At 41.1% G+C, this 27,860-nt stretch overlaps 1 protein-coding gene across 1 annotated transcript; it reads left to right on the top strand.

Moving 5' to 3' along the window:
• Positions 1-27,548, top strand: GPLD1 (glycosylphosphatidylinositol specific phospholipase D1). The gene is made up of 25 exons (XM_033077495.2): positions 1-162; positions 3,005-3,060; positions 3,568-3,646; positions 7,532-7,629; positions 8,412-8,522; positions 8,780-8,828; positions 9,307-9,361; positions 10,005-10,112; positions 10,825-10,852; positions 10,940-11,079; positions 12,035-12,100; positions 12,334-12,457; positions 14,074-14,213; positions 15,206-15,392; positions 16,352-16,462; positions 17,476-17,550; positions 18,000-18,156; positions 21,542-21,683; positions 22,212-22,311; positions 22,404-22,497; positions 23,050-23,226; positions 23,538-23,698; positions 25,382-25,408; positions 25,501-25,551; positions 26,746-27,548. Exons 1-25 carry the CDS (start codon positions 66-68, stop codon positions 26,821-26,823), a joined length of 2,511 nt encoding a protein of 836 aa, XP_032933386.1. The 5' UTR covers positions 1-65; the 3' UTR covers positions 26,824-27,548.
• Positions 27,549-27,860: the final 312 nt, after the last annotated feature.

The raw sequence follows: 27,860 nt of genomic DNA on the forward strand, positions 1-27,860 counted from the left end.
ATTTCAAAGGTCACAGTGCTACTGCTCCAGGCTTCTGAAAACCACAGTTGGAGCCAGCTGGCATCATGGTTGGTCTGAGGATTTGGTTTGTCTTGCTCTTTATACTCAACCATTTCTGTCAAAGATGTATCCCGTGTGGAATTTCAACACATGTTGAAATAGGTAAGACATGTTCAAAATATTTTCTTATGTTTTGAATTTCTTGTGAAGTAAATTCCAATTCAGCTGGAAAGCAGAGGGAGGAAATAATGTTAAAGTAATGAACAGTCCACGTCATTTTAAAAATGTGAATAACAGATAGGATAAATGAGTCGTTTGATTTTGGAATTTGAAATTTTGCTGTTTTTGTAAGAAAAAAGCTTGAATTGACTTGTGTTGCGTATTTTTCCGTCTCCTAAGACACAGGCATTATGTAACTGGAATGTTTTTGTCTGTGAGTTGTACGCAGACAGAGTTTGGTTTGGAGAAAGAAAATGAATGCTTTAGGCAATTCATGGGATTATTATATTTACACTAAAGAATAACACAAGTCCTTTGTGGTAACTCTGTATTAATTATGCCATACCTGCACCAGTAGATAAAATTCTGTAATGTGTTTCTATCTGTAAATAATATCATAAAGTTTTGTTCTGTGTCTCTTTCTGGTAGGTTGCTCTCTGTAGCCAAAACAGCCTAGACTTGTAGAGAATGAAGGAGAGAACTGAGAGAACATCAAAATGGAGAAATATTTCTGTTTTGAACTTCTTGTTTGCCTGTTCTATTTTTAAAATCTGGTTTCTTCCGCAGTTATTGCAAGCACAAACAAGAGCAGTGAGGTTATTCTGAAACAGCTATTCATAATAATTGACCTTTTTAGTTATTTGTTCTTCTGGTTTTGTTTCTAAATCCATTGCTCAAACAGAGGACAAAATGTAGAATGTTTATTCAGATAATTTTAGTCATTTAATTTTCTCAGCCTTTAAGTACTGAACAATTAAAAGACTGGGAATATTCATGTTGTTTGAGACTGGAGTGTGTTCTCTTACTGAGTGTTGTACCCATGGTCAGCATCCTGAAACAATTTGCTTTTCCTAACAATGTGTCAAGAAACCCATAATAATCTGTAGGAGAAGTCATGCTGCCTGAGGTTAGGCAAGTGCACACAACTCTGCAAGCTCAGGGCTCTAATTACCGAGTAAGAACTTCTGAGGACTTGAAATAACAGATTTGCCAGAACAGAGTGTGTTTGACAAAAGAGATCTGCAAAGAGAAACAAGCTTACAAATCTTACAAAAATGACAAAGCAGTCTTTTTTTTTTCTTTTTCTAATCAAGGGAGCATGTTGCAGAAAACTTGTGTTTATATAATATAAAGATCTTGGCTGTCTGAGGAGTTGTGTGTATGCTGAGCTATTGGGTCATAGTTTACAACAAGTTTTGTCAATTTGTCGGAAAATTTCATTAAACTGCAATTAGCTCGGATGCTGCTAAAATGAGTGCTCTTATTTTTATTCACATAAAAGTCTATGATGATAAAGATAAGATAAAAATACTTCAAAAATTCAAACACTGAGTGCTCCAGGAAAACAAAAAGAAGCAAATAGCCCCAAAAAACACACAAACAAAAATGTAAAAACACCAAACAACAAACCGTAGAAAGGAATTCCTCTCACTCAAAGCCAGGACCAAAGAAGTTCTGGACAGAGTTTGGAAAGTACTTTTAAAATGGAGAAAAGCTCTGCCTGTTCAGAATGTTGATCATGTTCAGTGTGCTTGGCAGAGCTGTGCTGTGTCCTACTTGCATGGCCATGCCTGGAGACAGGTCCGAGTGGGGATGCTCTAGGGGTTCCTGTCAGACTTGTGAGGCTCTGTGGGACTGTGAGGATCTGGCATAAAACTCCATGTAAAGGTGCAGTTGTAGAACCTCACTGCTTGAGTAGTGAGAGAAGTGCGGGGGAGGTGTGAGGCAGAAGAAGCAAACTGCCAAACTGCAGCTCTCCCACACAGGAATCTGAGATGTGTGTAGAAATGTCTGAGCCATAAATTTTAGATTATTACTTATTATTTTGTTGTTGTTGTTGTTGTTTCTCTTCTGGTGCAAGGCTGATCTTTAAGATATCTTATTTGTATAAGAATGATTTAGATTACTGGGTAAAATTCAAAGTGAAAGTTCATTCAAACACCCACAGTTTTGTCTAGCTCTTATTCCAGAATAGTAATGAATTGTTTTGGATTTGATGGGGGGAGTTTTTTGTTTGTTTTGTTGTTTGGTTTTGGGTGGGTGTTTTGTGATGTGATTTATTTAGTAAGGAACAAATTAACTTCAATATTTGTAAATAGTTTTACAGGAAATGTTGGGTATTTTTAGAATAGCATTGATAGATTATTCCTGGGATCTAATATTAATTTGGAGACATCTAAGAAAAGGATGTCAGTTCATTTCATTCACTTGTTATGCCAGCTAAATAAAGATTTTGGCAGTAAGAATATCTCCCGATTCAGGGAATAAATAGTGTTATTTACCTTGCTGACTTTGGATTTTTGTTACTTTTCATGTGTGTTAAAAATTAATCAAACTGTTAAACACCCGTATTGATTCCCAAAATACCTTTCCCACTGTTAAGGACAACAATGAAGCTTGAATACAGTACTGCTAGAACTTTATGGTCCATGCTTCCATGCTTTACATGTGCTGGGTGTGGTCCTGTCAGTTCACTGCTGTAGCTCATTTCTGCACATGGAGAGTTCATTTCCTTGTGATTTCAGCTTGGTTGGTCAGCTTGGGAGCTGGGGATCAGAGAGAGACTTAAGATGTGCCACAGAAAGAGCACTTCCTTATTAACTCCCCAGGTGGGAAAGCCTGCCCCCTCACAGATACACAGTTCTGTGACAAATTGTATTTCATGCACATGACACTTGGCTTAGGTATGAAAATGTGGTGTCTTCTGCTTCTGCTAGTGCTTCTAACAAAATGTGGGCCTGGACACAATACCTATAAATCAACACTTCAATATATTGTTTTTCAGCACATAGAGCTCTGGAATTTTTCATTGAGCATGAAGGGAGTGTTAATTATAGACAGGTAGGAGTATATTATTGCCTAATTTTGTCCACCTCTCTGTGAATGTTTTTCTTTCTGTCTTGCCTTTCTTTACTATACTCAGTAATGTGTATCAATATTGTGCCCAGACTGTATTTTTATCTTTTTTTTATTCAAAATAATTTTACTCCTTCTGCATATTATTACAGAAATATAGCAATATACCAATTTGTGTATATATATATACACATATATATGTATACATACTTTGCGAGGTTTCTTGCATGTTTTCCTATCTTCTTTAGTCATAATCTGTGTGAGCAGTTGTATCAGAAGAATCAGTAGAGGACTTTGGGAAAGCAGGTTTAACAAACCTAGGGACAGCAAAATGACTGCAAAGTTTTTGCACCATATGGTGTATTTTACTAAGATAATAGTTGTATTTTTCTGGCATTTAGAATCTTTGTATCTTGGATGTTGGCAGTAAAATGTAGTTTTGTGCTGTGCAATAACATTCTGATTCCTTTTCGTCCCGCATCCTTTCCCCAGTTATTACTAAATCACCAAGATGCTTTTCAAGCTGGGAGCATTTATCCTGATGCCTTTTATTCTCCAATCTGCAAACGTGGTAAGAGAAGCTTTATAAATCCAATGTTAGAACAACTGCATTTTTACGTGAAAATCCTACAGAATTTAGTGGGTTGAAAATGGTTACATTGTAAGAAATGAAGTGGGGCCAAAAACACTTTCTTGCTTTCCTGCAAAAACTATCCACCATTTTTATTAGAGCCTTTTTTGAGACTTTAGAGACTTCATAATGAAATAACACATTTGGAAGTGTTTTAAAAAGTAACTCTAGGTTAAATTTAACCATTTAATGGGTAGGGCAATTTGATAGAAGGATACTGTTTGACTAAATTAGGTCAGATTACTGTGTACAGAGAGGACAAAATGATCTTTTTTAATAAATCTTGGGGAAGGCCTAAAGCTATTTCCATATTAAAAATTATTAGTTTCTATTAGATCAGTCCAAAAGAAGATAGGAGAATCTAAAAATCCCTAAAATGCCAAAAAACAAAATAGGGTAGGAGTTGCTGGGGGTGGGTGGGCAAGTGTTAATAACATCCCAGTTTAAAGCCTTTTCTTTTTCCAGAGTGCAGTCTTTTGCCTTTTACTCTTCTTGTTGGAAATTAATGTCAGTCTTTTAGATCAAAAGACTGCACTACAAAATTGGCACCTTCTTGCAATAGCTGCAAAAAATATGTCTTGACTTGCAAGTGGTCCCTGATTTTTCAGTTCTGGAAAGTCAGCTCTTGATCATAATCAGCTACTCCAACAACATCTGAGCTTTAAAACAGCCAGCTAGGCCTTACTGTAGGATATTTGCTACCGAAAGGGTAAATCTGGATAGTGAGCATTTAGCAAATGGGTTAAAGAGCCTGGCCTCCAACTACAAACTATTAGGGAGTTTAGGCAGATACCAGAGACAGGGCAGTGATAAGTACTTTGTGTGAGGATATCCAGCCTTACTGGCTTCAATATTGTTGATATATTAGTCAAAGTTTAAAGTATTGGAAGTACAATAATTTCACAATTATAAGCCGCACTGAGTATAAGCCGCATCTCCAGGTGTTGGCAATTTTTCATTCTTTGTCCATATATAAACTGCACCTGATTATAAGCAGCACGTTACAATACAGAGTGTGATAAAAGGTATCAATTCTATCACCATCTGCTGAGGGTGGGGGCAGTGATCCTTATCTCCATGGGAGATATTCTGCTAATGGGCCATCCATTGAAACCAGGCAGGGCATTGTTCTTTATCTTTTCACAACCCATCCTTCCTCCAGTGAGTCAATTCTGCTAATGGCCCATTGAGTCCCACTGTGGGACTGATAAAATTACTTCATCCCATTGGGAGATGCTCCAGCCAGGGGGAAGAGCCCAACGTTTCTTACCAAAATAAAAACAGAGGTTTTGGGACACTGAGGTAGCCCCTTTCTCCACTGGACTCCAGAGGAAAACTGGATTTCTCCACATCACCACTGGACCTCCGGAGGGGAACTGCACCTTCTACAGAATCACTGCTTCAACTGAATCACATCTGTCACTGCTAGAGGACTGCAACCATCATTTAATGGGACTGCTACCAACACCCTGCCTGACGGGATGTCAGGTTGTACTCTGACTTTGTCAGGGTTTGGAGTTTGTTTCTTTGTAGTACTGTATTTCTATTTTAATTTCCCTAGAAAAGAACTGTTATTCCTAATTCCCATATTTTTGCCTGAAAACCCCTTGATTTCAAAATTATAATAATTTGGAGGGAGGGGGTTTACATTCTCCATTTCAAAGAGAAGTTCCTGCCTTTCTCAGTAGACACCTCTCCTCCAAACTAAAACAGCAACTTTTCATTCTTTGTCCATATATAAGCCGCACCTGATTATAAGCCGTACTTCCGGGTTCGGACCAAAATTTTAGTCAAAATGGTGCAGCTTATAATCGTGAAATTACTGTAGTTTATTTTAGTAGGCCATGCAAATTCCATTAAATTTGAGGTGTACTTAGTATCTTTGTTTGGTTTAGAGCCAAATCACACTGTTGCAGGCAAAGTTTTCATTTTTGTCAGACAGAGGTTGTTGATGCTCTCTTTTGGTTATGCCAGCTACAGGCTGTTTGGTTCATATTCTGATGTGGTCAGTTCACATCCAGATCACCTCTCTGTTCTAGCATTTACAGTAATTTCATGACTATAAGGGGCACCCTTTTGACTCAAATTTTGGCCCGAAGCCGGAAGTGCCCCTTATAGTCTGGTGTGCCTTATATAATGTACAAAGTTGTGAAATTTGCCAACCCGGAAGTGAGAGTCGCGAAGGGAGGCGGCGCCACAGGAGCGCCAAGTAGCAATGGAGGGGCAGCCGCGGGGGGCCCCAGGCACCGGGAGCAGTGCTGGCAGGGAGGCGTTACTACTTTGTTACTTTGTTGCGCGCGGCGCAGCTCCTCGCTGAAAAAACAAAAGTGCGCCTTATAGTCCAGTGCACCTTATATAATGTACAAAGTTGCGAAATTTGCTGACTCCCGGAGGTGCGCCTTATGATCCGGTGCGTCTTATGGTCGTGAAATTACTGTAATACTGGTCTTGTCTTCTGTCACTCATTGGATCACTGCTCTAAGTTTTCTACCTGGCTCTGCCAACTTCTTGTCCCAAACTTCAGTCTTGGTTTCCTTGTTTTCATAACTGATATTCTCCTGGGATTTTTTTTTCAGTTCCTACTTTTGTTTAGTTTTATCTATCTACCTCATCTTTCCCGTCTAAACGTTTTGACCTGTCTTACCAGATCAACTTCTCTAGCTGCAGTATCCAGTCTTCATTCTTTCACTGATGTTTGAGTCCATCCTTCCTTGTTAGAGTTCAACCACTCATCAGCAGTCTCCTTAGTCAATATGGAAGCAATAGGTCTCTCTTCAGACTTGAGCTGTTCTGAGTGTGACAAGATCAAGAACAAAACCATCCAGACTGCCTCTTTGGACAGGAGACAAACTTAGATATAGAAGGCTGCTCTGATTTTGGCCAAGCAAGTACCATCCTTCTTTTATCTAGTTCAGCTGCACTGTAAAATGTCAAGAGGCCAAAAAGTAACTGAGTTACCCCCAAGGTCTGCTTTCCCAGTGTTTAATCTACCCTTACATTGTGCACTTTCACACTGCTGTGTCAATAAACACACACTCTTCCTCCAAGAGTACTGATGGTCTGAATAATGTCCTGCCTACCTTCTTTCCCTTTACAGAATTTGATATCGTGTGCTGCTTGATCTCTTTATGTCAACATCCCTTTGCACTTAGCTTCGTGTAGGTACACAGAAATTTTTAGGCAAGGTCACTCTAATATCTCACACAATCTTTTCTGCCTAAATTCAGGTGAGAGTAGTAATTGATTCTTGAAATGAAACCTGATTTTTCCTGCTTTTCTCCCTTTTTCTCCTTCTACACGGACTTTATCTTGGCTAGTTTGCCTTTCTGTTGAAAATGATTGTGGTCATAATGATGACATAGCCTTCCTCTGCCCTGTGGAAACTGATACCTGCCAGAAAACATGACATTTTGAGTTGGCTGCCATTCCCTACAACTTTTCTACCATTCAAGTGGATGCATTAATTTAATCAACAGGTTTTCTCTGTCAGCTCTCTTTATCCTCTCTGCTTGGGAAACAGCTTTTCATTATACTGTACCTATTCTCAGGCACAGAGAAAAAGAGCAGGCACAAACATTTCAGATGCTTCAAACCTAAATCACAGAAGGTAAATCTAGTATATGTTTTGATAGCATAAATCAGATAAAAACAAGTCTGTTTTGACTCTTTTCATTAGCTGGAATGCAAAATGTATCATCTGTCTGACATGAAATTGAACAAAAGTGTGTGGGGTTTTTAATGGAGAAAACCCTTTCTTTTTCTTTTCTTCTATTTCATTTTTCCCTAAAGAATAAATCAAATATCGCTATAATTCTATTGCAATAGGAATGTTCCATGAAGTGTCTGAAGACACTCACTGGTCGCCATTTCTCAAAACAAGTATTGAATATATCAGAAGGAATTATCCTCAACCTTGGAATGAGGTAAGACTGATTAACTTTTGCTTGATTTACTTTGTTTTTCAACTGTTTTCTTCACCTTCACTAGTTCTAATTTCATCCTTTGTGAGGTGTAGAAAAAACCCAACATTTTTCTATTAAAGTCTCTGCTTATATAGGAACACTTGAAATTCTGTTTTAATCTTTACCATACAAAAAATTTACAGTTTCCATATAAAGTCTTTCAGTTATCTCTACTGTGGTCTGGTGCTTATGATATATTTCATAGGTCCAAACTTTCAAATATGATTGGTGGTCTTGCATTCCTGTGAGATCTGGTTAAGGGTTTGCTATTTGAAAACCAGATACCTTTTATACTTCTCACTTGTGAAATCTTGAACTTAGTCCAGATTTGCTCTTGTTAATGGTCTGTGAGCTATGTAGGAGAAAAGAAAAAACAATTTGTCAAAGGTGAGTGTTCAGAAGAATGTATTGTTCTGTATATGTTCGGTCCTTGGAAGTGGAAAGTATTTATCCTTGGTCCAGAAAAGCAGTTCAGTACACATTTAACTTGAAGTATGCAAATTACCCTCACATGAACCATGTAATTCTATGATCTTAGTCTGTATAAACTGCTTAAAGCTTCTCAAGTTAGAAAAGTTGACCACAGCACCAAGCAATGAGCGATCAGCACTTTGTCCTGGTAAACTCTTGGACTGTAAGAGCTTCTCACCTTTATCCTTGTATAACACAGAAAATACAGAATATGCTAACATTTTCTTAAAGACAGGAGTAAAATGACAGACAAATGGATTGTTGTTGTGTAGGCTACAGAGAAGCTGGTGGCTTTCCTGTTTGGAATTGCTTCACATATCGTGGCAGATGTTAGCTGGCATAGCCTGGGCATCGACCAAGGATTTCTAAAGGCCATGGGAGAAGTAAGCCTATATTGTTTTATTTATTGATACAACTGGATTTGTTGGAACAGATAGCTTTGCTTTGGACTGTGGTGGGGAGGAAAGAGAAAAGCTGGAGCCCTGTTTCAGGAAGATTTTTGGAGGGACACAATGTCACAAACTTTGTAAGACTGAAGTTGGTCAGGTTTGGGACCTGTAAACATTAATGTTGCTTGGAGAGTTTGTTTCTGCTCATATGAAAAGAAACAGGCAGTTCTCTTGTTTTTCTCTTTCTCCAGATTGATTTTCATGGTTCATACTCAGAAGCTCACAGTGTTGGAGATTTTGGTAATGTTTTTGTTTGCCAATTGTAAATCCTTGTATTGACTAGTCCTCTTCAAAACCATGGTGCTTGATTCTGGCTCTTGTCCTGGGTAATGCAGGAATGGCATATGGGCACTGTATTCTTGCGCTCCTCCATGGCTTGCAAAGCTCTGCTGTACCAGTCCTTGGGTTTCAGGGGATGCGATAAGGCATATGGACACTTGGATTAAAGCCAAAATGCAGACCAAAGGATGCTAAAATTTGGATGGAGTCATTACTATGATTTTAAATCACAATGTACATTATTTGTGGGAGGTATAAAATGTGCAGCATACTTCAGGTGAATAATTTGTTTATTCTAAATATATATTTGGAAGATCTGCGTGCATAAATAAATACATAGAGAAGAGCCATACATAGCTTCATGTACATTGTTACCCATGACAGCTAACAGTTTTTGGTCACTGGGCCATGTGGAGTTTTTTCATTCTTTCATCCTCAGGAGGAGATGTTGTGAGTCAGTTTGAGCTGGACTTCAGTTACTTGGCATCGAGTTGGTAAGATAATGAAGTTGCCTTCTTTAGTATTTAATGTTTATTTTTGCATAAATATATATTACAAAACGAAATAAAACATCACATAATTATCTATTAATCTGTTTTAACAAAATGCTGCCCTTTATTTTTCTTTCAAAAGAAACCCTTGCAACTATTTTAAATGTTATGAGTTTGGTATTCTTTATATGCGTATTTACTGTTTTCCCTGCCATGAAAAACTGGTTGGATAGAAGAAAGTTTTATGTATGGGAACACAGCAAAAAAGATTAACTTATTTATGTCTTAAGCTATAAGTAGTTATATATAAAATAACTAGAGAAAACCTTTTGCTGGAATCTCCTAGCATCTAGTAAAATAAATCAGTTAATTGGCAATCTCAGTGAGATTTATTTAAAGTTTTGAAAGTTGAGGATATTGAATTCGGACAGTTTTAAAAGCATAAAAGTGAGCAGAAGATTTGGATATCCACTTTTTTTCCCCCTCTCAGTTGCATGTGCAATCCTGGTATTTGTAAATCTTCATGACCTCATATATTCTTTTGAAATCTGGAATATTTTATAGGCTGTTGTTATTACAATAACTGCAATCTTTTATCAGGCGATGTGGAACATCTATTGTTGTAATACATTATTTTTCTTTCTAGGTATGTACCTGTCAAAGACCTAGCAGCTATCTATAAGGAATTTTATGGAAAAGATATCATAACTGAAAGCACAATTGCTGAATGTACTTATATGCTGTTTTTTGAACTGTAAGTTGAATATCTCTGCCTGAGCTTTTGTAAGTGAAACATATGTAGGAGAAATATGATAATTATACTTGAAACTCCTTACACATTGATGTCAGCAATGAAGACTCCCTCCTAGAGCCCAAAATCACAGAACATCTGAATTTCTTTAATGACTAGGATTCAAATTTGGACTACTTAATGACTGTTAAATTAATTATTGCACCACAGATGGTGAATCTTAGCTATTTAATGCATTTATGCATTTAACGTATTTCAGCCTGTTTATTTGAGTGCAGCTGTGTCTTCAAGTACCATTGCACTGTGGTGAGTTAGCAGTTTAATTATCATGCACAGAAGGAGTCTCTGGATACATGCCTTATCTACACTTTATGTAGATCCTTTAGATCCCTTCAAGTCCAAAAATAATTCAAAAGAGACTTTCAATATCTGGCAGTGTCTGCTTTTGAATACCCTGAATAGCTTAGCTGTATCCTGTATTTCAGTTAATTACCAATAGTCACATGACATTTATAAAAACTGTGAATCCTTCAAAATTAAGGGAAATAAAGTTTATATATTACTTTTTACATTACAACTTTAAAAAATATATCAACAACTAAAACAGAAATGTAATGACTTGCATAGTATTTACCATATAGGACTCTTGAAAAGAACTATTTAAATAATTTAGTATTAAATGAAGCAAGTTTTATTTCTGATTTTTTTTTTCCAGACATGGAGAAAGGCTTCTTGTTGGCAAGGTTGGTTTTCTGTTTCCTTTATAAAAATGAACATGTAGCATGGAGACAGTGTGATCCGTCTTACTGAGTATGTTGCTTGTCTCTTAGCTTTTTCCAACATTTGCTAGTAAATCTCCATTTCTGGTGGAGAAGTTCCATGAATATTTCCTTGGAGGAGTGGATGACATGGCATTCTGGACCAACAACATTTTTGAGCTGACGAGCCACATGCTAGAGAATGGAACCAGGTATAGTGTGTATCCTGAACTATGACATGCAGCAGTCAGTCAAGCGCTGATACCCACCTAACTGTTCTTCTTAAGGCAGGATCTTTCCTAGAAGAGGTGCTGGGCTTAGATCCTCACTTGGACAAGGGGATTTCCATGTCAGCCTTTTACCTGGGTGCACAGGATTACACAGGTCTTGAGTTTGTATTTTTATGTGTTCATACTGCTTTTCCCTGGCCTGCCTCTCTGGCATGCCCAGGTGATACTTAGCAGGGAAAATTTGGGACATTCTTTAAGACATACTCAAGGGTTTGCTTAAATGTTGCATAGCCATGCCCTGAGGTTCTGCCTGGACTAGCAATCTGAGCCTGCACCTTTTGGCTCGTACTATCAGTCAGCAAAGATGTCCCTTTTGAGGAGAGGTCAGATATTACCTTCAGACTCTGAAGGCCAATAGGATTAGAAAGAGTAAGAGGATATATTCTAGTGTTTAAGCTCAGGCTTCTACTCAATTTCATATTTTTATAGAAGTTTAACTTTGTACAGCTCTCTTACAAATACAACCTTTTTGTCAATAACTTCAGAAGACAAACAGTGGCAATTAATGCATCCATTTATATGAAAAAACATCACTGTTACTATCTTGAGAAATGGTGTTTGAAATACAGAATTGGCACAATCCTTTACATTCTTTGTTCCAGAATGGCAATTTCATGAAAAGCACTTTGGATTCACATACCTGCATGTTACAATGAGTTTCCTTCAAACCTCTATAAAGACATGTGATATTCATACAAAACATAATCAAAGTCATAAAATCATAAGGGTTTCTAAGGGTTATGATGCTCTAATTTTGATTTTCTTGAGAAAACTGATGACTTCTAACAGAGGAATCAATAAGGATAAAAACTCTATTTTTAGTTTTACTTCCATTGAGGGTAAAATCTTTAACGTGCTTTTGTGTATTTTTCTTTAGTGACTGCTACTTGCCTGAGAACCCTCTGTTCATAAACTGCACAAAGGAGCACAAGGACAGACACATGTAAGTATAGATCTGATGGTTTAAAGCTTCAGTGATGAGAGTCTTCTGCTGATGTGGAGAGTGAGCTACTGAAAATTAGAGGTATTTTGGGTAATTTTTTTGTGTATGAATGTGAGATTCTCTTAGCATGAATAAGTTTTGTAAAAAGGAACTGTGCAGAACATGAGAGTGGCTTTTACCTCGAGACATTATTTCAGTTCTACTAATTCTTATCACCGCCTTCTTTATTTTAGCAAAAACAGACAATCAAAACATGAACATCCCAAGAATACAACTTCTTTGCTTATAGAAACATTTGAGAAGAATATAAACTATACAGAGAGAGGAGTTCAATTCAACATACAACCTTGGGCAACAGTAAGTGAGAAGTAACGGATGTGTCAGGTAAAATTCATCTCTGTATAAAATTGGTTTTTGTTTCTCTGTGAAATGCTGCATGATGGAGCAGAGTCTCTGGATGTTAACAGTAGGCGACTTAATGGACATTCCAGTACTGTTGTTAATATATATATATGTATATATACATATATATATAGATACGTCATAAATACTCAAATATTAAACTTTACTCATTGTATAGTGAAGTTAGAACATATCCTACAGTACCAAAAAAGACAAAATATATATTTAGTATTTACATTTTTCAGACATATGATGGTTTTTCAGGGTTAAGAACTCCCAGCAAAACATAGCAGCGAATGATTACAGTAATTTCACGAATACAAGCTGCACGGAGTATAAGACACATTTCCGGTGTGTTGGCAACGTTGATGTCTCTGTCAATAAATAAACCACACCCCGAATATTAGCCGCACTTTAGTTCACGGCAAACTTTCACAAAGTCGTCATTTAGTAACACAATCACGGGATCGCCGGGGCTTACTGGCTTACTGCCGACCTCGGAAACATTGTTTCCAAGTGAAAAAAGACACAGACAATAGCTGCGGCAGCACTCTTTATTTACAAGCCGAAAAAGACACGAACAAGAGTGTGGTCATTTTGCGAGCATTCCCAATGGATCCCCGTTGCCTTTAAACAGCCGCTCAGCCGTGCGGGCAGGCAACTGAGCTCTGAGGGGAGCCGCATCTCCATGCTAGCACAACCACCCCGGTCAGCCCCGCGGGCGAGCACCGCCCCCACCCCTCTCCCTGCAAGCCGAGCGGCTCCCCCACCCCTCTCTCTGCAGGCCGAGCGGCTCCCCCACCCCTCTCCCTGCGGGGCGAGTGCCTGCTCCACCCCTCTCCCTGCGGGGCGAGTGCCCGCTCTACCCCTCTCCCTGCGGGGCCAGCGGCTTCCCCACCCCTCTCCCTGCGAGCCGAGCGGCCCCCTCCACCCCTCTACCTGCGGGGCGAGCGCCCGCTCCACCCCTCTCCCTGCGAGCCGAGTGCCTCCCCCAGCCCTCTCCCTGCGAGCCCAGCCAGCCGCGCAGCCGCACAAGACTGAAAACACTTTAAAAAGTACAGAGAAATATCACACACTTTTATCGAACTGCCGAGGTAACTCGCCGAGGTAACTCACCCCGATAACAACCCCCGCCCCTCAGTAACGCCGCCATCCACAGGCAGGCAATAAGCTGTTCTCTGATTGGTTCATCGTCGGAACAATGGGAAACCATGGATTTCAAACTGTTTCGGCTTGGGACTGGACTGGCATGATACTAGGTAAGGGCAGATATCACATTTTTGTTCATAAATTAGCCGCCCCCGAGTATTAGCCGCACTTACGGGTTTCTACCAAAATTTTGCTCTAATTCCTGTGGCTTGTATTTGTGAAATTACTGTAGTAGTGCTCCCTTTAGAACATGCAGAGTTTTGTCTTTCTAAAATGGTGTTTATGATCTGAGTCAGAGTCCTCTTAAATCCATGTGGTGATTTCCACTGTTAGTGACTTGATTTTTGAGGTGTTCCAAAATGTTCTAGAGTTACAACCTGTACTTTAACCACTGTCATGTCCCTTTATTATTTTTATTTCAGAAATCCCTCCACTTGATAAACCATGCTTTTAAAACCAATGTCTGGAGAGCATTAGGAGCTACACATCAGAAACCTTCTAAGCGCATCTCCAAGCCAGCAGCTTCCTATTTTGTGACTTCACCCTATGCTAGGCTTGGATGGTTGGTAATTTTTTTCATCCCACCTTCCTCTTAATTTCTAAAAATTTTGACTACCAACCAAAATATTATTACTGGTCCTTTGTATACTCTTCAAAGGTGGCAGTGCAAATCAATTAGTGGTACAGATCTGAGGGAATGACTTATATTGTATGTCCAGAACAGCAAGTTAACACATGAGATTTTTCTTTCAGATGTTGATCAAACTCAAAATGGAAGGAACCAATATTAGAACTGACAGTGTCTCTAGCTTTGAACAGTAAAGGGTTGTTGCTACTCTTTATTGATTGTTGGATGGTGTCTGTGCAAAATCAATCATCTGTCATGGGTTGATGACTGATGATGTCTACCAAGACTTAGGAATAGTCTAGACTAGTAGGGAGTTCAAAGATAGATTCAGGACAGAGAGAGGCATATTCTCTCTCCTTGCCAATAAGGTTCTACCTTAACCTGCAACAGGGAAGATTAATAAAATAAATTTGCATTGCTGCTTTTCTAACTTCCTTTATTTTGCCTCAAAATTTGGATTTAATTCTTGAGTTTACTTCACACTGGCTAAATTAACAGTAGTTAGTTCTTTCCATGTTCCCTCTCTAAACTCCAACACCTTACTGAGACCTGTGATCCTTTTGCTTATCTCCTGTTAAGTCAATCAATTAAATCAGATGTTCAGTTTAAAAGATATTTTAATTTTTTTTTTTCGTATTCTTTGTCATATGCAAGCAGCCCTTTTTCATGCTCCTTGCTCTGATTGCTCTCAGATGCCTAATGTCAGTAAAAAGCAGTTCCTGCAGATCTCATGCATTGATGAAAGATTATTTTTCTGGTTTTACTTAATTCAAGAAAACACAAATAAATTTATGATATTAAAAATGCTGTATAGATATTTACAAAACAATATAGGGTTTATCTGAATTATGGGGTTTTTTTTCCCCCACTAATGTTGTGGTAGTCTGGAAACTAATGCTGATTTTGTTGTCTCCCTTACTGTACAGGGCACTGATCTCAGCTGACCTAAACCAGGATGGATATGAAGATCTGGTGGCTGGAGCACCAGGGTACAGCACCATGGGCCATGTTCAGATAGGAAGGGTGTATGTGGTCTATGGCAACCAGTCAGGTTTGCCACCAGGGGACATGGATCTGGATGGAAAAGCTGACCAAGTACTACAGGGTCACCAGGTAAGGGGTCAAGGCAGATGTTTGTCACTTTTTTTTTTATTTTGCCTGAAAATTGGTGAATTTTGAATGAACAGTGGTATCATTAATGTGTATGAGTATTATTCCTGAGACACTCCTCCTGATGTCATATGGCATCATATGGTTTTCAAGAAAAATAATCATTATTAAAGTCCCAGGAAGAATTTAATTGATGGTAAGCTGTAGGTTCGCTTCCATTACTGTACCAGATAAGTTAGTATTAGACCATAAAGTCTCCTTAAATAAAAATCAGGTTGTGCCTCTGTAAGTCACAGTATAGCTCATTCTAGTCCCAGCATTTAAGAAAATATTGTGTTTCCTGTCCTTTTTAATCTAAAATTATTAATTTGATATGTTTAAATCCTTTGAGGCTACACTTCTTCCTTAATTGTTAGCTTCTCCCCAGATAATTTTGTCTGTGGTAAGAGTATTGAAAAAAAAAGAGAAAACTCTAATTTGACATGATGGTGGCTGGTTTGTAACCAAGACATAGGAGCAAATGACACTTTTGAGTGTTAAATATGACCCTCTGTAGGCGATACTTTTATTCACAAAAAAGATCACAAGGAGAAATTAGATATGTTTCCTTTTAATTTGTTTCTGTGGCTACAAAACTGTGCAGTAGCAGCTGCCGTCTTCTTACAGTGTTTTAGTGGTTCTCAGTCATAATGCTGTCAACAGTAAAGACTTAAACTTAACATCAATGGTGGGCTGGACTCAGAAGAAGGAATAGCAAAGCAGCACCATATTATATTCATTTGTCCTTCATTTTAACACAGTTGACTTTGAATTAGTGTGTTGTCATGGGGTTTATTACTTAGAAGAAAAAGAATTGTTTGGAAATATTTCTGTCATCTGTTTCCAGTTCTTCCCTCTGCAAATATACATTTGATTTTCATGATTTTGATTTGAAAACATGAGAGCAATCCCTTTTCTTTTAGCCTTCAGGAAGATTTGGTTCTGCCCTGGCAGTCCTGGACTTCAATGATGATGGAGTGCCAGATCTGGCAATTGGAGCACCTTCTGTGGGATCTCAGTTTCTTACTTACAAAGTAAGCTACAAACATGGGTTTGTTGGTTTTTTTAAATTCTTCAAACTGCATGTTTTCATTGACACATACTTTTTTAAACATTGAAATGAAAAAGAGATTTTCTGTTGTTCAACGTGACACTGTTAATATAAACAGAAGTTTATAACCTTTGTGGGTACTTTGACTAGAGCAATGACAGCTACCTGTATTTTTATTTCAGTGGCCTTTTTGCACATTAGAAATACAAACCAGATTGCGACTTTGCAGCACTGACATGCTGGAAATGTAAGGGACCATTCATGAAATACAAGTGTACCCTTTTTGGTTAGGAACAGAAAGTCTAGAATGGACCTCATGGGTCAATGACTTTTGTTATATGCTGTCACAAGACCAACAAATGATATCTAATTTTTGATGTGAACACAGACACACTTACTAAAATAATCAAGTTACAGAGGGTTAATGATTTGCAGGTTACCAGATAAGCCCATATAATGGTCTCTGAGTGTTTTTAGGTCATGCAAACTGAGAGGTAAAATGTTTCAATTTAAACAGTATCCATTAAGCTTAAAACTCTTCATAATTTTAGATACTAATTTAACTGTCTAAATAAGAATTTAAGTTGCTTTTATTTAGACTCACCCCTTGGAAAATTGTGTGCATCTGTTGTGCCTAGCACTGTTTGCCATTTCATTAAATGGTAATTATCAAAATTTGAGCCATCTGAACACATGTATTATGAGTATAAATATACACTATACTGCCCTTGTTCCTTACACGTAGTGTGATGAAAATGTACTTCTCTACTTTGTTGCTTGGTTACAGCAGTACCCATTACCCATGGATATTCTTAGGTTTGGGGTGGGGAAGAAAGTATTATGGGAAGGCTCTGAGAGGAAAAATGAAGTTGTATGAATAGCCCTTGCAGAATTGTTCCACTCCTTGTGACTGGCCTTGGATTTAATACTTGATACTGACATGCTCTCTTGATACTGAGGTGCTCTGATGTTTTATTTTCTTTTTCTGCTGTTTAGGGTGCTGTGTATGTCTACTTTGGAAGTGAAGGAAGAGGCTTGGCACCTCAGCCAAACATTACCATAACTTGTCAGGTATATTAATAATGTAATATCCTGTTTATACTGTCCTGTTAGCCAGGCTAACACAGGCAGAAGGTGAGAGAAAGGAGAAAAGAGCTTATGGGCTTAAGAAAAGAATGTTAAAATTCAACTTATCATAGCAATGAAATTTAGACTGATGGGGATGGAGCAAGCAGGTGCTTGCTTAGATTGATTGTATTTGGGAAAGACATTTATACCCAAGTGCAGGAAGGCAGCAGGGTGAATAGAAAGGTGCATAGCCCTCAAAACAACAAAAAAGCCACCAAAAAATCCCAAACCAAAACCAAACAAAAAAATAAAGTAAACAAAATTGAAGCCAGGGAGTGGGAGGATAATTTGGTCAGAAGCAAAGTTAGCTCTTTAGAATTAAATTGCTCTATTTTGCAACAGAATTGATGGTTTCAGTTCTATTTCAGGCTTAAACTAACTGTTTATTGCAGTATTCCTACTGTAATTTTGGTTGGTCCCTCCTGGCAGCTGATGTTGATGGAAATGGAAATGCTGATCTGGTTGTGGGCTCTCCATATGCACCCGGTGGTGGGAAGCAGAGAGGATTTGTGGTTGCATTTTACTCTCATTTCAACAGGAGTGACAAAGGTAATATTTGTTGAGTAAATTAACCCTCCCATAGTTTATGTGCCTGGTTACAGTAATTTCACGACCATAAGGTGCACCGGACTATAAGGCGCACCCCCCAGAAGTCGGCAAAATTCCAACTTTGTACATCAGATAAGGCACACCGGACTATAAGGTGCACTTCTGGATTCGAGGGGAAATTTTAGTCAAAAGGGTGTGCCTTGTAGTCGTGAAATTACTGTATTTATTCTTAATTAATCATGACATAATTCAGGTCTGAAGTGATCTCAGAGGGTGTCCCTCCTACTCAATAAGCTTTGAATCCAGATCAAATTGCTCAGGGCTTTGTCCAGTTGCATCTTAAAATCTCCAGTGATAGAAATTGCACAGCCACTCTGGGCAGCTGTTCTACAGTAATTTCATGACCATAAGGCGCACCAGACTATAAGGCACACTTTTTTTTTGCCATGAAGATCCATGCCGTGTGCAACAAAGTAACGAATTAGTAACGGAATCCCGCAATCGTGGAGTTTACTGGCAGGTGCAAATATTTTTCACAGATTGGCATAGCCTTTAAACGCAGCCCCAAGCGCCCTCCCTGTGTGCGGGGCCCGGCACTCCCACCTGCCCCCGGCTAGTGAGGCGGGGCTCGGGGCGGCCACGGCTCACACCTCAGGGTTGCTGCAGTTCAGGGCGGCTCAGGGCCGCCATGGCTTGGCGTGGTTTGGGGCGGCTCGGGGCCACCCGTGGCTCGGTGTGGCGCAGCACTGCCTGCTCCCTCTCTCCCTGTGCGGCTGCTGCTGGCCGGGGGCTGGCCGGTGCCACCCCTCCTCACGGCTTGGTGTTCCCGTGGCGCCACCCCCCCTTGCGGCTCGGCTCACGGCTCGCACTTTTTTTTTGCAGCGAGGAGCTGCGCCACGTGCAACAAAGTAACAAATTGCTGTCAGGTGCTCAATTTGCAAACATTTTTCACAGATTGGTGTAGCCTTTAAACGCAGCCCCAAGCACCCTCCCCATGTGCGGGCCCCGGCACTCCTGTCTGCCCCCGGCGCCGGCTGGCAAGGCGGGGCTTGGGGCGGCGGCGTTTCAGGGCTGCTGTGGCTCCTTCCCTCCCCGCACTGCCCTGGCGCTCTGTGTGCCCCATGCCGCGCCAGGAGCCCCGGGCTTTTCCTCCGCGCCGCCGCTGCCCCGATGCTGGCAGGACCGCCCTGCGCGGCCACCGCCCCAATGCTGCCAGCTTTTCCCCCCCACTCGGGCTGTGCCGCCGCACTTTCCCCCCACGCCCGGCCTGCTCCGCCGCCGTCAGCTTTCCCCCTGCGCCAGCACTACCCCGATGCCGCCAGGCTTGCCCTGGCCCGGCGCTCGCCCGATGCCGCTGCCGGGCGAGCTCTGCTCGGCTGGGGACTGTTGCGAGCTCGCACTTCCGGGTTGGCAAATTTCGCAACTTTGTACATTATATAAGGCGCACCGGACTATAAGGCGCACTTCCGGGTTCGGGCCAAAATTTTAGTCAAAAGGGTGCACCTTATAGTTGTGAAATTACTGTACTTCTTGACAGTCCTCATAGGGAAAAAAAAATTATTGTTACAGCCAGGATGAACCTTTCTTGTTTCAGTTTATGTTCATTGTCTATTTTCCTCCCACCATGCAGAGTGATCTTATAGGCACAGAAAGCATGGAACACCCCTACTAAACTTGCTCCAGTTTGTCAACATCTTTCCTATTGTGGAACAACATATTATAGATGTGAATTAGGGAACAATCACTTCTCTCAATCTCTTTGCCATGCTCCTGCTTTCATAGTCTGAGACACTGTTGGCTGTCTGCTGTCAGAGCCTCACACTCAGCTCTCTTCCCACCAGGATCTCCAGGGCCTTTTCCACACAGCAGCTCCTCAGCCAGTCCATCCCCAGTTGTATGTATCAGTGCAAGGGCATCTCCTTTCCCAGGGTCAGGCTTTGCATTCACCCTCACTGAATTTTCTGAGGCTCCTGTCAGCCTGTGTGCCAGCTACAGCTGATCTGAAGCGATATAGATAAATTTGGTTGTAAAAGAACTCTGATTTGGTTAGCTTAGTTTGTTAAAGAGTAGAAATAAACAAGTTGAGTGAGGTAACAGTAGGTTAGATTTAAATTTAAGCTAGAAACTTTAGCTAATCTTGTTTAATTTTGAATGTAGACATTTAGTTGACTCGTGAGTTGGGCAGTGTTGAGACTTTGACTAATCGGGTGTTTAAGCACAGGAATTTTGAACTTTCTATAAAAGAAGGCATCCATGAATAAATGTTAGCTGTTGTTGCATGATCTCAGCATGTTCAGTCATGTGCTTACCTCCAAAACTGTGACCAAACGTAACAAGCCTGTTACTCCAGTCTGCCTGGGTGCCTCTGAATGGGATCACCCCCCTGCAATCTCCTGTTATCTGCCAGCTTCACAAAACGGCACCTTGTTTCTCTGTCTAAATAATTTATAATAAAGTGTCAAACAGGTTGAGTCAAAAAATTGATCCTTGAAGGCACTCCACTTGTTGCAGGCATTCAGAGAACAATACATGGTTCTCTGCTCTTGTCAGAGGGATCATCTCAACCAGGTCTTTCCTATCCAGTTTTCTGTTCATCCAGACTGCAGTGTCCCAGCTTGGAACAGCAAGAACAATTGTGGGAAACTGTGTTGGAGACCTTGCTAAAGCAATAGGTTCAAGGAATGATTGCGAGTCCAGGGTAGGCTTACGGCTCTTGGAAAATTGCAAATGAACCTCAACAAATGAATCTTTATCATTCTGTAAGCTTTTGCATGTGGCTAAAGAGGAATGCTACAAGTGAATCCAGTTAATGAGTACAGGTGATGAGGCTTCTCGTGAATGAAGGAGGAAATGTAATATATGAAATTAAATAATAAAGCTTGGGCAGCTTTGTCAGAATTGTGTAATTGAGATTTACAATAATGCTTAATTGTGGAAGCTTATTCTAATTCATGTAAAATTAGAAACCACAAGAACATGGGTTCCAAAACACTGTTAACAGACGTCTTTGTAAAACCAAAGCATAGAATGAGTTATTTAAATAATAGCCAGAATGATCTGAAGCTCTCCCACCCAGCACCCTTGAAGAATTACAAGTTCTGATAAACAGTAAGTAGTTTAGTGCAGGCTCAAGTGGTAGCTTTCATGTACTTCATGTAGGCTATTGGAAGGATTGAGAAACAGACTGTGCCAAATGAAAGCTTTCACCAGCCAGAAGGGCTGCAGGGTGAGCAAGCAAAGTCAACAACTACTGATGCCATGTCATGGACAGTGTAATTTTGCACAGAGAAACTTGTCATAGGATGAATCAGTGGAGAATTGCAAATGGGTTTTTCAATGCCAGGGTGCACCAAGATTTAACTCATGTTTTTTTCTGGTCTCTCAGGACTTCTGTCAGTACAGGATGCCAACTGGCTGATGGAGGGGGAAGAAAACTATGCTTGGTTTGGCTTTTCACTTGCCAGCTGCCAGCTGGAGAACATGACATTACTGCTGATTGGTAGCCCTACATGGAAGACTTGTTCTAGGTGTGTTGCATGTGACAGCTTGCTGTCTTCTCCAGTCTGTTCTACTTCTGCAAGGTTTAAGATTTACAACAGATTAGACTTACAGCTTTTTAGGAAGTTTCCTTTTTGTTCTGCTTATAATATTTTTATTAGATTAATATTTTTATGCCTTCAGCCTTCCTTATGAAGACAAGTGTTTTTATACCCTCTCTAGGATAGGTCTTTGTTATTTAAAGACACCCAAGAACTTCTTGGGTTTCCCTGGGGTGGGAGAGGGGTCACAAAAATGCTGATGAGTAAGAGTGCCTTAAATAGCCAGATGGATATCTCTTACTTTGAGATAGCATTTTTAAAAGCAAATTAAACACAATGATGTATTGGATGATAAAAACGTGGATTGACAGATCAAGTATTGCACTCTAAGTATTGTGTAATTACTTAAAACAAGTATGGGAATTACTAAAGTAGATTTCTAGAATTTGTCAGGCTCTAATACTGCAAAGTAAAAGGGGAAACCACGTACAATAATATATTGCATTGTAATTGCAGCTGCAATCCCCTCCTGCCGGATGTCAGACAGAGTGTTGGGAAGGTGTACGGGTATAACCCACCAAGTACAGAGCCCTGGTTTGAGATAACTGGAGAAAAGGTAGGGCTGCTTCTTTAGTATGGGACCTATGAATAATTTGAAGTAAAGTGATATTTTGTAGAAATTACATAGGTGTTTTAAAAATCTAACAGGAGATGGGCAGAATGGGTTTGTCTCTGGCCAGTGGTGTGCTGTCTGTGGCTGGGAACAAAAGGAAAGTTTTGGTGGTGGGTGCACCTACTGCAGGTATGTCTTGAAAATTGGAGACCATTTCTGCTTTAGGATTCTGTTTCTGCATGACTTGAGGAGAGATACAATGTTTAAGGGAAGAGGGACCTTTAAATTGCCATGTAATTTAAAAAAAAAAATTAGAGATCACTGCAATCACCTGTATATGCCTTATATGTAGAGTCCTTTACTGTGCCTCAGTTTCAATGGGTCTTTAACAGCATTAATACTTTGCATTATTTATGTAACAGTGATTTTCAAGCAGACTGCATATTTCTCAGAATTGAAACAACACGGTATTTTGTCCTCACTCTGACAGTAGACAGTAAGGAATTGAGGATGTCAAACTGCAGAAGTCTAGCTTGAATGCATTTCTCCCCTGGTACTATAACTAAAAAATGGTTTTTTTCCTATGCTAATTAGTGTTAATCCCATATAATTTTTGATGCTATTTGATACATTATATTAATTTTGTCCATTTTATGTAATGCCAGTATCACCTGTAATTGTATTAAACCTGAGTTCCTATGTCTGATGCTCAACATCTGGTTGCTTTTGTATTTTTTCCAGACAGCTCGTCTAGGATTTTATTTATGTCTTCAGTGCTGCATCAAGCTGGATTAGCTATGGTATATGACCTGTCAAACAGCACCAAACCTTCTCTGCTCAGCACATTCAGTGGGGACAGGAGGTTTTCTCGTTTCGGAGGAGACATATACTTAAGTGATCTGGATAGCGATGGGCTAGGTAAAGCCTGGTGAATCTAGACCAGAAGGGAAGTGTTTAGCTTTTGGCAACAGGAAAATTGATCACCTACATATTTATACGAGTGCTAAATACAGCCTGCTTTCTCAGTTGAATTGTACCAGTATTCCATTGTGCCTTACAGGGAAACCTCTCTAAAATCCCAAGCAACTCAATCAGAAATTGAAACATTTTAACTGCTATCATTAATAGGAACTGTGGCATCTAGAGGAATGTAAATGCGAGCTTTCCCTTGCTTTGGTCTACCATTAATTCACTTCTGTTGTGTTATGTCCTCTTTGTAATATGTGCAGATGAAATTATTGTGGCATCCCCACTGCGAACTAACGGTGTCACCTCAATCCTGTCTGGTGGGGCTGCTGGCCGTGTTTATATTTACAATGGCAGACAGACATCCTCAGGGAATGTGACAGGCCACTGCACATCATGGACATCTCCCTGTCCTGAGGACTGGGTAAGCATGTGAAATTCACATAAAAGTGAATTCTGGATATAAGTTTTGAATGACAACTAACTACAGTAATTTCACAACTATAGGGCGCACCCTTTTGACTAAAATTTTGGCCCGAACCCGGAAGTGCGCCTTATAGTCCGGTGCATCTTATATGTGGACAAAGTTCGGAAATTTGCCAACCCAGAAGTGTGAGCCACGAGCCACGGGAGAAGCCGGCAGGGCCAAAGCTGCTGGGTGGAGGCAGGCCCACGGAAGCCAGGTGGGGGTGGGCCTGCAGGGCTGCAGTGCCGCATCTACCGGGTGGAGGCAGGCCCGCAGGGCTGCAGCGGCCGGGGAGGGGCGGGCCTGCGGGGCCACGGCAGCCAGGTGGAGGCGGGGCTGCAGCCAGCAACTGCGTGGGGGGAGCCAGCGGCGGATCCTCACTGAAAAAGAAAGTGCGCCTTACAGTCCAGTGCGCCTTATAGTTGTGAAATTACTGTAATTACATCCAGTACAAATACTGAGTATCTTCTGCCTTGGTTCCAGAAAACAAAAGGTTTTCTCAGATTTCTGAATCTCTGCAATTTGGCTCCTCCTGTTCGTTCTTAAATTACAGTAAATTCACGAATACAAGCCGCACTGAGTATAAGCCGCATCTCTTGGTGTTGGCAAATATTTCGGTTTTTGTCCATAAATAAGCCGCACCCGAATATAAGCCGCTCTGTCGTTCACAGCAAGGACCCGCGTGCAATTAGTAACAGAACCGCGGGAGGGCGGGGTTTACTGGCTGTGCAGGCTCGGCCCGCTAGGGGCTGCCGACGGGGCCAGGTGGCCCAGCCCGGTGCTGCCGCTCGAGGCCGGCCGCCGCTGCCACTGGGCTCGGTCACCCCGGGTCGGCGCTGCCCCGCGGTGGCAGGCAGGGACGGAGCTTCCCCCGCTCCTACGGCAGCGGCGGCGGGTGGGGACGGAGCTTTCCCGCACCCGTGGCGCCGGCGGCGGGCAGGGATGGAGCTTTCCTGCGCCCGTGGCGCCGGCGGCGGGCGTGGACAAAGCACCCCGCCTCCTCCCCGAGCCGCGGCAATGGCTGCGCGGGGCTCCCGTCGGCTCCCCGAGACGCGGCAATGGCGGCGCGCACTTCCCCCCCCCTCCCCGGGCCGCGGCAATGGCTGCGCGGGGCTCCCGTCGGCTCCCGGAGCCACGGCAATGGCGGCGCTCCTCCCACCGTCCTCCCCGGGCCGCGGCAATGGCGGCAATGGCAGCGCCCCCCCCCCCCCCGTCGGCTCCCCGAGTCGCGGCAATGGCGGCGCGCCCTCCCCCCCCGTCCTCCCCCGGGCTGCGGCAGAGGAGGGAAGAAGAGAGCTCTCCCGCCTCTCTCCCCGCCCCCCGTGCTGCCTGCAGGGAGCCAGGGCAACACAGTAACACTGTAACAATCGTGGAATGCTGGCTTTTACTGGCAGGTGCTTGGCTCGGCGCCCTGGCTGGCACGTCTGGAGTTGTAAATGTCAGAAAATTATTCACATATTAGCCGCCCCCGAGTATTAGCCACACTTCCGGGTTTCCACCAAAATTTTTGTCAAATTGCTGCGGCTTGTATTCGTGAAATTACTGTACTTTCCTGTTTAGGAGCCAGGGTTATCATACTGGTCTTCTACTCTCTTCCACTGACTTTTTATTTCCTTTTTTTTTTTTTTTTTCTTCTTTCAGGCACAGTATGTCCTGATTTCTCCTGAGGTAAGTAACTGGAAAACAAACTACTAAGAGAAACTAAAAAGTCCTACTTTAAAAAACCTAGCAGCATTATAAACAGCAGTGCTATTTTACAGGAACGATCAAGATTTGGGAGTTCTATTACCACTGTGAAATCTGAAAGAAAGGTGAGAAAAATTACTGTGTTGGTTGTTTCATAACATCCTTCTACCTCACTTGCATATACTAGCTAAAATCTCACATTTATCTTATACATTTTCAAGTCTTAAGTTCTTCTTAAGTTCTTTACACAGTTAATTAAATCACTCTCTGAACTGATAATTAAATGTGTTTTATAGATTGATGAGCTATGGAGTTGCCAACACTTTGGCACCTAAATTAAAAAATTTGAGTCACTTTAAAGCAGCCTGAATTCTAAACTGCTTAGGAGTATACTGAGAGAGCCCATGAGAAATGTAGCATAGGTGCCTTCCAGCTTTACTGTTCCCGCCGCCAACCTGGATAAAAAGTGGCTGCTCAGCTGTGGAGCAAACCAGGCACCCAAAACCATCCCTCTCGTTTAGTCTTTACAGGCTTGCTGTCCTGGCTATCACCTGCAGTGAATGCCATCCATATGCCATGTATTTCTAAGCACAGAGTGTCCAGTTCCCACCTGACTGATTTAGGATGTTTGTATACCTGTTTCTCTTTGCTTCCCTTAGATGCACATTTTTTTGGGCAAATTGCCAAACACCAATTGCTGCATTTGTATGATGCACTGAGGAGCCATTTTTTCAGCTAGAAGGTTACTTAGTGCTTGTTCAATATTCTTAGTGCTGAGTTCCAATGTTTTGCTCACTGTAGCATCACCTCCATGAGGACTCGGGTTCTCCGTGTAAGCAGAGGAAGCCTCAGTACCAGGCTGAGGTCTTCAACAAATGGTGTTTGACTTCTTTTGTTAAAACGTGCAATGGAGAAACACCTGGAAATTCTTCTCAGCTAGATTAGGATGAATAATCCAACACCTGAAGCATAGGCATTGCTAAGTGCAAGTGAGGCCATTCTGTAAGCAGTTGTGTTCTGTTGTTATAGCACCATGTGGTCCACACTCACTTCATGCCATTGATCTTAGCCCTGAGATGCAGTTTATATGGGCAAGAGTCTCATGTCATTGGCTTCCAGCTTGTTCCAGTTCCCAAAATGAAACAGTCTGTTTGCCAAACTATTTTCTTAATTGCTACTCTGATGAAATGGGCTGCTCTCTCATTTCTCATCACATTTCTATATGACACTAATGAGATGGTCAAAATCCACAAGGGAAGCTTAAGGCAGCCGTGCACCTGCAGTTGCATTTTGCTAACCTTCGCTCTTTATCCCTGCAGAAAGAACTTGTAGTGGCAGCAGAGAGAAGTTCTGCAAAAGCTCGACTTGGTGGAAGGCTTTTTGTTTACTCGTTCTGAAAGTTCACCGTAGCCTTAAACACCAGGGCACACCTGGTCTTCTAGTGAAGAATCTCTGTAGTATTTGTGCTACTTTCCAGAACCCACACAAACCAACATACCGTGTCAGCAAGCTTTTGCTGAAATCTGGTGGGCATCGCTTATCTAGAACAAGCAAACTGGTTTGAAAACCTTTTAGAGGTCAAAATGAGCATGCAGCTGCATTTTTGGTAGTAGTATTTGGCTGTATAATGAATGTTCAGTGGCCACCTTTACTGGCCAGATTTTGAGAATCTTCTTTACAAAACTGGGAAACCAGCACAGCATTTACAATTCCTTACGTACTGTGATAAAGATAAGGATTCTAAGTTATGGAAAGTTACTGTTAAAATAATAAGCATGGAGCAGGGGCAGCTTTTAGACTGATCAGTGGATGCAACAAGACTGTCTCTATCTCCCTCCTGTCTCTCAAATCTTGAGGCCTGCACTGAGGGTGTAATGCAGCTTGGATCTCCCAGGGGAAAAAGAACAAGCAAGACTGATGAAGTTTTAGGAAATGCTTTTGCAATTTGGCCGATTACTCTGACATCCTTTCTGCTTCTGTGTAAATTTCCATGACCGTGGTGACATAAGAGTTGTTAATGGCTTTTATTGTTAACAGTTTTGTCTTTAATTAACATTAATTTTGTATGCTGCAGGTTTAACAGTGTGCATCAATTATCCATTAAACAACTTGAGCAGCAGAATGTGTTGATACTATTATTACCAATGCTAGTCTGTAGACACATATGGCTGTTTTGTCTCTCTTGCCTCCTTCACAAAAGCAAAGCATTATTTTTATTTCAAATAAAATTGAATTCTAAAGGTCATAATCCAAAATTAAACACCTTAATTTACCTTCCTAGCAATTCTCTCTCAAGGATGTTGTTTTAAACAAACCAAAAAAAGCAAGATGAACATTAGCTTGATGTACAATGCATTCTGGTATCTATATTGAGGACTTGCCCGAATAGCAAAACACTTTAAAAAAGAAGTTAAATCTGAACTTCATGGAAGAA

The sequence above is a fragment of the Catharus ustulatus genome, chromosome 1 (genome assembly GCF_009819885.2).
Source record: "Catharus ustulatus isolate bCatUst1 chromosome 1, bCatUst1.pri.v2, whole genome shotgun sequence".
In the NCBI taxonomy this organism is placed as follows: Eukaryota; Metazoa; Chordata; class Aves; order Passeriformes; family Turdidae; genus Catharus; species Catharus ustulatus.

Excerpts from the sequence above, each read along its gene's own strand:
- GPLD1 (XM_033077495.2), top strand. The coding sequence starts at position 66 with ATGGTTGGTCTGAGGATTTGGTTTGTCTTGCTCTTTATACTCAACCAT. Across the intron at positions 15,393-16,351 it reads AAGTACTACAGGGTCACCAG|CCTTCAGGAAGATTTGGTTC; the intron begins GTAAGGGGTCAA and ends CTTTTCTTTTAG. Across the intron at positions 21,684-22,211 it reads ACATGGAAGACTTGTTCTAG|CTGCAATCCCCTCCTGCCGG; the intron begins GTGTGTTGCATG and ends TTGTAATTGCAG.